Source organism: Notolepis coatsorum (genome assembly GCF_963971535.1).
Source record: "Notolepis coatsorum genome assembly, chromosome: 2".
In the NCBI taxonomy this organism is placed as follows: domain Eukaryota; kingdom Metazoa; phylum Chordata; class Actinopteri; order Aulopiformes; family Paralepididae; genus Notolepis; species Notolepis coatsorum.
Window position 1 is genome coordinate 185,898,886 of NC_140166.1, and position 12,492 is coordinate 185,911,377.

The 12,492-nt window shown below is 43.8% G+C and overlaps 1 protein-coding gene across 2 annotated transcripts in view; it reads right to left on the reverse strand.

The window, feature by feature from the left end:
- Positions 1 to 202: 202 nt before the first annotated feature.
- Positions 203 to 12,492, reverse strand: part of uap1 (UDP-N-acetylglucosamine pyrophosphorylase 1) — a 37,830-nt gene continuing 25,540 nt past the window's right edge. The window contains exons 6-11 of one of the 2 annotated variants that reach the window (XM_084337760.1): positions 7,405 to 7,598; positions 6,699 to 6,839; positions 4,429 to 4,617; positions 4,037 to 4,078; positions 1,140 to 1,206; positions 203 to 967 (exon numbers count right to left, since the gene is read on the reverse strand). In XM_084337760.1, coding sequence (XP_084193886.1) covers positions 875 to 967; positions 1,140 to 1,206; positions 4,037 to 4,078; positions 4,429 to 4,617; positions 6,699 to 6,839; positions 7,405 to 7,598 — 726 coding nt within the window. In that variant the 3' untranslated portion in view covers positions 203 to 874. The remainder of the gene's footprint in view (positions 968 to 1,139; positions 1,207 to 4,036; positions 4,079 to 4,428; positions 4,618 to 6,698; positions 6,840 to 7,404; positions 7,599 to 12,492) is intronic. The other variant, XM_084337761.1, reaches the window with a different exon arrangement.

The following is a 12,492-nucleotide window of genomic DNA, read 5'->3' on the forward strand; positions in this document are numbered from 1 at the left end:
GGAAACTATGATTGGAAAAAACACCACTACAGGCACAGGCCACACTGATGTGCACTCAAAGTACTTGCACACACATACACACAACCATCAGGAAAAATACAAATGCCTATTGTAAATGTATATGTGCAAAATTGTGTGTAGACACACAGCAATCATAACAAAAAACATAAATACACAGATGACTCACACAGTAGCGTTTTCCATGTAGGACATTTCTTTAATAAAGTTAATGGAAAAGAAAGAGTGATGTCCCTTAAAGCTGGACAGCATCTTATTTTCATTCCATATGACAAGCCGAAGTCAAGCGGATATCATAAATAACCCCACCACCCTGTACCATGTAACGTTGTTTACACGTTAGTAAAAATCATCCTTTTGATCATGTGATTTCGGTCTTATTATTGCACCTATAGTATATCTATGTACAAAAGAAATCACTAGGTAAAATGAGTATGTGGCCGTCATCACCACCAACACCTATACAGTATCTCTCCATCCATATAAAAATAAGTCTCATAAGCAAAATAAATAGCTGCGTCTTCAGACTGCCTCATCCAGTTCAACAGGGATTTCGTCCTTCATATCACGCCGGGTTCAAGTGCTCTTCAAGAGTCGTTCCCACCATCACATGGCTGACATCCAGTGCGTGGTGCTACATGGTAAGATGATATACTTCAGGCCATTCGCTCATCTTGGACACATGTTTTCTTCCCTCCCCCAGCAGCATCTTGAGAGCACATGGACGCAACATTATTGCACAGCAACGACATCACATTTTCTCCCCTCAAAGGGAGAGAGACAATGGGAGTGATCTTTGGGCTGTCTCTCTCTCTCTCTCTCTCTCTCTCTCTCTCTCTCTTTCCATCTCCCGTTTCTACAATCCATTCTTCACCAACTCGTGAGCTCCGTTCTCATCGATCACCAGAGAGGGGCGGAACTCGTGTCCTTTCACCAGCCCTTCCAGACCCTGAAACAAAAACAGGATATGACATCATCAGGACATTATTGTTTGGCAATCAGTTAATTAGCACCCCCCCCCCCCCCCCCCCCAATAGCTCCTATAGGGACAGAGTGAACATTAAAAGAAAGGGATGAATAGAGGAACAGAAAACACAAACGGTTAAGCTCCGCCCCCTTACCTCTCCTCCATAAGACACCAGTGGGGAGATTTCACATTTGATTGGCAGGTCGGTTCCATCCTTCAGGCTGTGTTGAAGACGAACGAGGTGAGGGAGGAAGAGAAGAACACAGAAGGAGGTGGATGAGTAATCGGCACACAAAGGGACGATGGTTGAAAGAAGCAGCTGTGTCTCCCAGAACCAGCTGCTGCTCTACTGTGGCTAGTGATTAGAGTTCCAAGGCAAAGCATTAGGGCATAATCATTCCCACACATGACTAGTCAGTGATTATCTCCTGTCATTTGACCCACAGAGACTTTCTCTAAAAGAAAACAAACAGATCAGAGACAACGTGGTTGAACCGTAGCTCCACCCAACACTTGAAACATTTACAGTATACCATGAATGTTAATGTACCGTAATCTCACGAACCCATCCATAAGCAAGTCTTAATACCGGACTGTCAGGTACAATCAAGCAAACCAGCAAACCATCGATCTGTGGTGTTTCGGCTATCCATTCAACTTGCCTTCACCATTGGACAGACAAAATAAATGACAGGAACATCGTCAAATGCAGAGTAATCATTGAACGTAAAAGAAAGCGTGCCCAGTGCCCACTACCCAGCATGCATCACATTCCAGGGATTAGTAACAATGATCTGACCGATAAAATGACCGCTCAGCACCATATGACCTCTGCCGCTGGACTCTACCATAGAGACAGTCGTCAGGGCTGTGTCTCCCCAATAATCTGAAAGTGAGATCCGTACTCATTCCCTTCATCCACACTGATCATAATGAAACTGGGAAAGGTGCCCCGCCATTTTGCATTCACCCATCATGGCTCCTTGGAGCAGTGGCCACGGCAGAAAGGGGAAGAGAGGAAAAGAAGTGATGGCACACTATAGGGAATGTGAAGATGACGTCATATTTTTGGGAGCCGCCATTTGTAGAGGATCACTCCCATTGACTGTGTCGAGAGGCTGATTTCTGGGTTAAAATCCTTCTTTTTCTACATCCCTTCCATTTAGCAGTTTTCTCAATGCAAATTGATGTAAGTGATCCTCCAAAGATGGCGACCGGCATCCATAGCAACTGTCTAACTTCCCACCCACTTCCCAAGCCCTATTTGACACAATTCCCACACGTAAAAAAATAAAAATAAAACTTAAAGGAAAACGCCAACATTTTGGGAAATTCGCTTATTTAACATCTTCCCTGGAGTTAGACAAAAAGATACATACCTTTTTTGTCTATGTGTGTGCATTTAGCTTAGGGAACAGTCGCTCCGTTAGCGTAGCTTAGCTTCATCACTGAAAGTGGGGGGTTTTTAGAGCCTGACGTTCTCTACAGTGCCCTACAGTCACCAAATACACTCCAAATACAACTCCAAAACGTTCCTGTAAACATGTTGTGACCTGTGTATTTACCACGTGGAGAAATAAAAAATAATTGAATTCGACAATTACGTTTTCTAAGCAGATATACTCGGAACATGTTTACATTCTCATTAATTCAAAGGATCCGAACCGATTGAAGTAGATAATGTACAAAATAAACGTATTCCGCTGCTATAGACGTCGCTCTTTTATTTTGAAACCCCCCAGAAAGGAAGTCATTATATTAGCTTTAGTGTTAGCTCCGGTTAGCTCCGAGCGTGCAGTAGTTAGTAGTATATTATCAATACCAGCCATTGGATTACTGTTTTCTAAATTGGGGAGGCTTTTAATCGTCAAGGTAAGAGGATTTTAAGTCATGGTATCCTTAAACTTCAATCGGTTCGGATCCTTTGAATTAATGAGAATGTAAACAAACACGGCTTCCACGTAGAAATCACTGACTGCGCTCAGAGAGGAGTCGTTCGGCAAAAAAAAATCCGAGTATATCTGCTTAGAAAACGTAATTGTCGAATTCAATTATTTTTTATTTCTCCACGTGGTAAATACACAGGTCACAACATGTTTACAGGAACGTTTTGGAGTTGTATTTGGAGTGTATTTGGTGACTGTAGGGAACGTCAGGCTCTAAAACCCCCCCACTTCCAGTGATGAAGCTAAGCTACGCTGACGGAGCGACTGTTCCCTAAGCTAAATGCACGCACAGAGACAAAAAAGGTATGTATCTTCTTGTCTAACTCCAGGGAAGATGTTAAATAAGCTAATTTCCCAAAATGTTGGAGTTTTCCTTTAAGTGTTTTAAGCTTGTATTGAGTCTTAAAATCATATTTTCAGAAAACAGGTGAAAACAACTGCCAATGGGACCAGAGAATCTTACTTGTTCCACTCCAACTTAATTGGATTTAAAAGGAACATGTCAACATTATGGGGAATGCGCTTACTGTCTTCTCCAGTCAGAAAATAACATAGATACCACTTTCCTGTGCATTCAGTAGAAAACGATCAGGCTGCAAGCTAGCCTAGCTTAGCACAAATTAATGGAAGCAGATATGGACCAGCTAGCCTAGCTGTTGGCCAAAAACACCTCTCCCGGAGTTTTAAGCTAGGCTAGGCTAGTATCCGCTTCAATTAATTTGTGCTAAGATAGGCTAGCTTGTAGCCCCATAGCTTTCTACTGAACGCACAGAGAGAAAATCGGTATCTACCTTCTTGTATGACTCTGGAGAAGATGCATTTCCCATAATGTTGATGTGTTCCTTTAAGAAATGTCTTGAAACAGGTGAGATTACGTCAAGTCACCCCTTCTCGTCCAAGGCCATTTGGCTTGTTTTGAGAAAACAACCGGCCGATTTTTACACTTAATTTTAAGAAAACAGGATAAAGACCCGATGCAAGATTAAAACGGCATGTTAAGTTGGAGATTATTTTGGAGCGCAGGTGTGTCGGGAGAGTGAGCGCCAAGTGAGAGAAAGCTAAAGCCCCGTCACCATGCACGCCAGGAACCACAGGGGATAATTACTTCATGTTGACACCATCTGTGACACTGCCTGCTGCTCCGGCTCTGGAAACATTACATAGGGGACACACAGGAGTGACACCACAGTGAGGGAGGGGGGAGTGAGATAGTGTGAGGCAAAAAAAAAAAAACGATATGTTTATAATATTAACAAATAAAGCCAATAAATATGCATGAATACAGAAGTGTGAAATGCGAAGTGCTTTGGGTAAAAGAGCAGAGTTGCACGGAACCAGCAAAAAGCAACATAACCACTCCACTCAGCATACATGGTGCGTGTTTGTGTACATATCGTTTGTATGTACCTGACCTGTATGCCTTGCGTGCTTGATAGAAATATATATATATATCACACAAGAGATTGTGTTCAACGTCTTGGCTTCGCGGGGACTCACCTGGGAATAGCAGGCACACGTGTGCCGTTCTCGTCGATGAAGTGGCCCCCCGCGTTGAGGACCCAGCGATGGTGGAGGGACATGAGGGCGTGTCTGGCGGTTGTGGGCGTATCCTTACCGTCTTGGCTGTCCGCGTTCTTAAGGGGAGAGAACTCATCCTCCCTCAGCACCTCAAACACAACAAATGTCCTGATGGAGACACACACATCAACGTGCATGTATTAGACACACACACACACACTGTACATACATACTGTGCATAGTGTACACACAGACACTGTACATTGTGTACACACTGTACATAGTGTATACACATACACTGTACATAGTGTACACACACTGTGCAGTGTACACACACTGTACATAGTGTACACACACACTGTACAGTGTACACATATACACACACACATACTGTACATTGTGTACACACATACTGTGCATAGTGTACACACACACACACTGTACATAGTGTACACACACAGGGTCTGCTGGCAAAAGACTGACACTGGTAGAGCAGTTTGTATTACAGCGTTGTTTTCACTATAATCCGATTCCTTAACACTTTGATTGCCAAAAACGCCTTAACACGTCATTCCCCGCCATGCTCATTATGCCAAAGACGCCGTACCACGTCATTGATATCAATATTTCAAAAATCTGTGATCGCAATCATATTTCTCCCCCGGAGACTTGAGATCTACTGTTGATCCCCTCTCAACTCTCCAACGGTTCAAGAGCGCCATCTGGTGGCCGATCGGCGGATCGCCCAAACCGGAAACAGGAAACGGAAGCTGGTGCTCATTCCAATTCGGTCCGATCACTCGCTAATAGTCCCGGGACCCGAGCTAGACACAATGGATAGCAATCCGTTACCAATAACTCGATAAACAACATGATTTGGACGTATATACTATTATACAACCTGGAGATGGATCGCATATTTCAACATCCCATAATAGGAATATTTCTGCTCCACGCTCATCGGCCAACGCTACGAGGAAGCTACGGTGAGTTTTAACGTTTTTTTTTAACGTGTTCGATACTAACTGCTATAATGATCATATCACCCACACTAGATGAATCATCTAACGTTGGCCACGGAATTATAAACGACCCCCCCCCCCCATCCGGTGATAAGTAGTAACTTCTAGAAGCACGTCCATTTGAAATTTTTTATCTCGCGCAGATCGCTATCAAACTGTATTTGATCATCAATATAATGCATTTAGGGCTATAAATCACGTTCTGGAGAAAGCTGCAGAAAACGATAAAAACATACTTATACTTTAGACCGTATTTTAGTATGAATATGTGAATGAAAAAGTATAACGTTCCTACGTCCTGAATGGTCCATAGTAATGTCAATTTAGCAATACAATTTAAAAAGTTATAGCCCTGCAAAGAAGGGGAACTTATCCATAGACAAATAGAGCTGGCAGAGAAGGGTATAATGATGTACATAAGCCTGGCAACCAAAGTGTTAACAATACACACATTCATTATTCTTCCTAATATAGAATATACTGAATAAACCTAATGAGTTCCAGAGGAGAGCAGACCAACCATGTCCCACTGCAGCTCTGCCACCGGTCAATCAGGACAGGAATCCTTTCATTAGATGCAAAGTTCTATTAGTAGCAACATGACTCAGAGCTGATGTCATGCAACAGTGGAGGAATGAAGGAGCTGCGTATTAACCTCCATTCTGAAGGAGCTTGGCAGGCCGGGTCTCCTGGGCCTGGAGGCCATACTAGGGCCTGGGGATGGCTAGAGCAAGGCTGGGTCTGGAGGCCATACTAGGGCCTGGGGCTGGCTAGAGCAAGGCTGGGCCTGGAGGCCATACTAGGGCCTGGGGATGGCTAGAGCAAGGCTGGACCTGAAGGCTAGGATTTGAGGATGATGGCTTTCCTTTTATAGTCCATTAGTTGGGGACTTGATTGCTTGGTTCAAGACATGTTTAGTCCACGATCGGTTCTGGATGATGTTGGTCTCGTATTACTTAATTTGTTGAAAATACTTGCCACTTCTCTGGTATCGCAAGAGTTTTCACTAATATGTAATGGTCTTTGAACAACACTAGAAGTGAGGGAGGTCTGTCCACAGGGACACCATGGCAGATCTACAGTAAGCAGTCCTGCTGCCCTCTTCAATCTAGGAGAACATAAAGAAAATAAAAATAAAAAGGTGAAAACCCCATTCTATTCCTCTTAGTTCTATGCCCGTGTGAGCACACATGCTCGAGCCCCATGTGGAAAATCACTGCAACTCACTTGGCAAACTGGAAGATGTCAAAGACAAACTTTTCCATTTTAATCCCGTTGGGTTTGTCTGGCGTGATCAGCTGCCCCTGTGTGTCCACATACGGGATCTTCTTCTGGGCCACGTGGTGCTGCAGCTGAGGCTCATACTTCCTGAAGGACGGAAAGAAAGAAAGAAAGAAAAAGAAAGAGAAGGGAAAAAAAAGAAAAAAAGAGAGGCAGAGAATGGAAAATGGTCACTGAGCGGCTGCTCCACATTTACAGAAACACCACTCTCATTCCTGATGAATTGTCGTACAGAACTTGTAAGTCACTTTGGATAAAAGAGTCAGCTAAATTACTAAATGTAAATGTAAATTACGGGCTAGCAGAACCCAACGTGACATATGGTAAATGGCTGCTTTTTTATATATCGCTTTTTATCCAAAGCGCTTTACAATTAGTTACTCACATTTGACCCATTCACTCACGCATTCACACACCGACGGCGGAGGCAACCATGCAAGGTGCCAACCTGCTCATCGGGAGCAATTAGGGGTTAAGTGTCTTGCTGAAGGACACATCGACACGCTGCCCGGGAGGAGCGGGAATCGAACCGGGAACCTCCGGATTGCCAGACGACTCCTCCCGAGCCACTGTCGCCCCCATATAAGCTGACAGAGGCTTGTATGAAAGGATAAAAGGTGCCTACGTATGTACGGTGTGCAGTCAGACTTACTGGACGATGTCTTTGAGAAAGGACAGGGTAAAGAAGTGATTGGCTACGTTGCCCGCGTTGAACATCAGTCTGCCGTCGGAGGTGCGCTTCTCGGCCGTCGTCAGAGTGATCTCGCTGTATTCTACCACCTGGTAATGGCCGTCCACCTTACAGACCACGCCCACCGCCTCCGTCGGATTGGTTTTCTCTACCACCTGCACCAGAAGACTTAATGTCACAACACATGCTTGTACATCATAGCACAAAGTGATTCCAACAAGTGAGATACTAAATAAAACCAGGGATGTATGACGTGTGGGGGGAGCCAAAGAAAGGCTTGAATGACTTGCGTAAGAAACAGGAAGTGAACTGAAAGGTGGCGGCAGCTGGAACGATATGTATACATTTTAGTACACATGGACTCCTAAGATCAGAGTTTTACTGTTCCAGTGTGTTACTGTGTGTACTGTGTTACTGACAACATACACACAAAAATCATTTTTTTAGGCCAGCAGCCTGCACTGAAATTGAAGAAAAAGAAGGAAAAAAACACCCTCTCCCCATCTGTTGGTTGCTAATGATAGAGTGAAGTGGTGATGAGGGGGTTTGTGCAGCCGGGGAGGTGGGGGTGGGGGTGGGGTGGGGGGGTAAAGGGAAGAAGCCACATGAACTGCAGCAGAACTCAGTAATTTATGACGTGAGGGTGGGTCCCTGCTCTCCTCTCTGATCCTACCAGGCCTGCTCCACCACACGGCGCAGGCGAGGCAGGCGGGAACGTTCTCCGGGTGATCTTCGGTTCCGCGCAGTTCCAAATATTTCACTTCACTTTGATTCGATGGCAGCTGGAAAATTAAGTATACACAGTACTACTCCGTATACTGAAATGTGTTTCACTGTGGTAGTGAGAATAACGAGTAGTGGGGCTAGTAATAGGTCACGGAGTTGGTTTGACGAGAGTGGAAAAAAAACTCAATAAATAAATAAAAGCCGCAACACATTCGGAGCACATTTTATTCTCTCTGGATGATGTTCAAACAGCGTTGCCGACTACATCTCCATTCTCCACCCATCGCCGACTCTCTCACTGGGTTGTCTTGACTGCGAAGTAGCATATAGAAACATCTGGTCAGGCCAGACAACGGCATTCTCTGAATATCTAGCAGAGCCATGTGAGAGAGGCTGGATAAATACAGACTGCTCCTAGTGACAATTTATGATCACTGGAGCAGCAAATGGCAGAAGACTGACCAGACAGAAACCCAAGCTACTGTAGTAACAACGCAGGACCAACATTCATAGAAATCTACTCAAGTTGATGGATCAGTTCAAAGTCATACAGGGCAATATGATTTTGGTGTGCGTGTGTGTGTGTGTGTGTGTGTGTGTGTGTGTGTGTGTGTGTGTGTGTGTGTGTGTGTGTGTGTGTGTGTGTGTGTGTGTGTGTGTGTGTGTGTGTGTGTGTGTGTGTGTGTGTGTGTGTGTGTGTGTGTGTGTGTGTTTTCAGCAGGGCAGGTTGGACAGTAATGACTAACTGGGAGAGACAGGGGGCAGAGAAGTGTGTACTCATGTGAAGATAGTTAGCACTAATGAGGGTTAATGGTAGCCACTCAGAAGGGGACCGAGACCGAGACGGAGCCCAGCCAGCCGGAACATCAGGCCTACGTAGCCTTTTTGTGTGCAGAGAACAAGTTCTGCATCTTGAGCGACAAGAACTGATGTGAGTTCCACAATGTGTACAAATTTCTGTCACAGACTTATTATTTTCATTTGAACTTCGCTCCAAAACAATGTTAAAAGTCTTAACGTGGCCATACATACATCTTTTCTTTTACCAGTGATGCAGCAGTGTAGAGATATTCCATTCTAAAGTTGCACAGAGAGGCTCACACTCCTACACAGAGAGTTGGACAACACAACAAGCTTGTCTCAGGTTCCACTCTCAAACATCTCAAAATAGGAAGTAAACAAACCAGTGCAACTATACTCTGAAGAAGAACCGAAAATGAGTTGGAAAAAGTGAAATCATTTAATTTTACTGCGTCATTCCAGTCATGCTTATTCAGTGTCCATGGAAATGATGATATAAATACAGATAGTCTGTTTCATAAAGTTCAATGTAATACCCTTCCAAAAAAGGGCTTTTATTATAATAATTTATTATAATAATTTACTTTTTCTGTTTCTGATTTTTCTCTGGTTTTCTCCCTGTCCCAATTAGTCGTTCTGCCAAGCCCCCCCCCCCCCTCCCCTACCTGGCTACTGTATGCATGTTCTCCTACGAGTCGGTACAAGGGCATCCCGAGTCGATCGCACGCTTCCTCCGAGACGTGCACCGACAGCCAGTGACGTCTTTTCACTTGGCAGCGAGGACTCTCATTGGTGAAGTGTAACGCGTGGGAGGGCACGCTATTCTCCACCAAGTCCTGCCCTGCTTAGCAAGCGCCGAGACCTGACCTGTAGGGACCCGCTGTCCACAACGCCAGATTCCCACCCGCCAGCTTCCCCACCCCCTAATACTGCCAATTGTATTAGTGTGAACGGCCAGCCAAGCTGGTGGCAACGCCGAGAGCTGGGCTCGAACCCAGCATCTCCTGCATTGGTGACGAGCGCAATCTCCGCTACGCCACCTTTAATCATTTATTATTTTAAAAGGTACTGTTTTATCATCTTTATCCATAGTCTCCATGTTGTTGGTTAGTGGTCTTAGTTATTCAGAAATCCCTGCTTGGCAACACTAGGACCTTAGACTCTACATGGAAGAAGGATTACCTTGCTTAATATTTAGTTTAGGACTGTTTATAAATGTGATTTTGGACCAAGAACAAGCCAAAGATTAGATAATGGACAGACATGCACTAGAAATATGTGAGACGTCTTAGTTTTTGTTTTGTTTTTACTGAAAATTTACAGGATTATTTTTCTTTCCTGTATAATTTTGTTTGTTATACATCTTAGGTATGTCATTGTTTTATTTTGTTTTGATATTGTCTCAAACATCGATGTCCATATTCTGCAAATAAAACGAACACCTACTGAAAATAAACAAATATAGTTTGGTAGAATATTTGTATCTCGTCTCATCTTCCCTTCGCCTCCACTCGTACCGTTGCTTATGGACACACACACACACACACACACACACGGCTAGATCCACAAAGAATGGATCATTGCACGGTGCTAGTTGCACCCTTATTTACAATTCATTATGAATTGAAAATGGGGGACCCTGATGTAAACAAGACGAAAGTCTTTCTCTGGTCTGCATCCCCTTAACAATTGTGTGTATTGAGCCGTACTGTATTGTACCCATTCTGCAATCTGTTAATAACATTTTCATTCAATCAATCACAGTGCAGATTGATTGATTGAATGACCATTTTATTAGGTGCAAGTAAGGGTGCAACTTGCACCGTGCAATCCATTCTTTGTGGATCTAGCCCACAGTTTTATGCCCATTAGTCCAAAGTGGAATTCAAGGTTACTACAGCACACCACGTAGACTAATCACTAAAATACCCTCTAGATTTCGTGCTTATTTCAACTAAACTCCCTTTGAGCTTCTCCGATTGGTTACAATGATCAATGAAACATTCTCATGGTAGACTGTGAGTCAGTATGTCCACGTTAACTCATTCACGGCCAACCACGTATATAAACGTGTTTGCTCGCCAACCGTTCAGCGCCAAAAAAAAGTTTTTGGATCGTTTTTCCTTTTTAATATTCTATTCAATGTCACGGACCTGTATGTTGCCATTAAAAGGCATACTGGGACCCTGAGGGTGCAGTACCGGCCAGATCCTGCTAGGTGACAGTATAGAGAGTGCAGTAAACCCTGTTCCAGACCGTGTGTTACATTTAAACCCCTCCGCACGGAGCATTTTAGTCCAGGGAAGCCTAGAGGTTCACTCGATCACATTGAAACGTGTCCAGGACATTAGGATTATGTCGTGGACCAGATGGACATCAATACTGGAAATCATGATCAAACAATTAGAATATTCTTTTTGGAATAGCCCCGATCAAAGGTAAGGACTATCTGACGTCAATTCCACCTTGATCCTGCAATGATTTCATATCGATCCAGCTGATCAGCGTGTGTGGTGTTCAAAACAAATGCCGTTACTGGCAATCAAAGCATCAGAAACTACCCCCCCCCCCCCCTTTCATGCATTCATGATGAAACATAATACCTATTATATACATTTGATTTGGAAATAGTAGCGTGTCCAGGGATGAAACGCCAATGCTTTTAGCAGAATTCACGTAGCGCCCTATAACTCAGCTTTTCAGGAATTAGCCCGGATCACTCTGAAATTATACAATATTCACCGCACGAACGTATACATGAACATTTTTATAATTTTTTGCATGTTCAACGGAAGATACTGACTGTCAAATGACCATAGTATTGTCTCCATAGCTATAATATAGAATATAGATATAGCTCTACAAACAAGGTGACGCACCCCTATCTTTAAAGCATGGCCTAGCTAGAACGGGATAAAGATAATGGCCGGCGCTGAATGAGTTAAGATATGGTTTGGAGCAAAATTCGAACAACAAAAAAAAAAGCATACATTTTTCGTAAACCAACCCTTCTAGTTTTGGATACAATAATTGATAGGTACATCATATAAATCTCAACATCATCAAATAGCACTATTGTTGTAAATTCCCCACTATTTGTTATGCTGTGTATTGTTATTTCCATTCAGGTACTTCTTTGATGACCCAGGGGTCCTATTATGTATAGTTGGGCATCTCTCTGGAGAGCCCAGGGGTCCTAATGGGTTTAAATACAGCGGCCATCTTGCCGCCCATGTGTTCCATTGCGGTCTGCTTTCCCAGTGAGAGTGCGTTCATGAAATAACCTTACAACCTGGATGGAAAGCACTCTGAGATATCACTCTCCTTCCATCATGTTATCCTAATTAAACTACAAAGGACTGTTCTCTGTGTCTGTGTCCGCTCTCTGACCGGGGTGTGCCGTTCTGGATGAAGTGGCTCCAGCAAACATTGCAAACAAACATTATATCTTCAATATTGGTCCTTCGAGCCGGAGTACTTCACCCACGACGGCGCCATGGACACACAGAACAGCAGCAGATG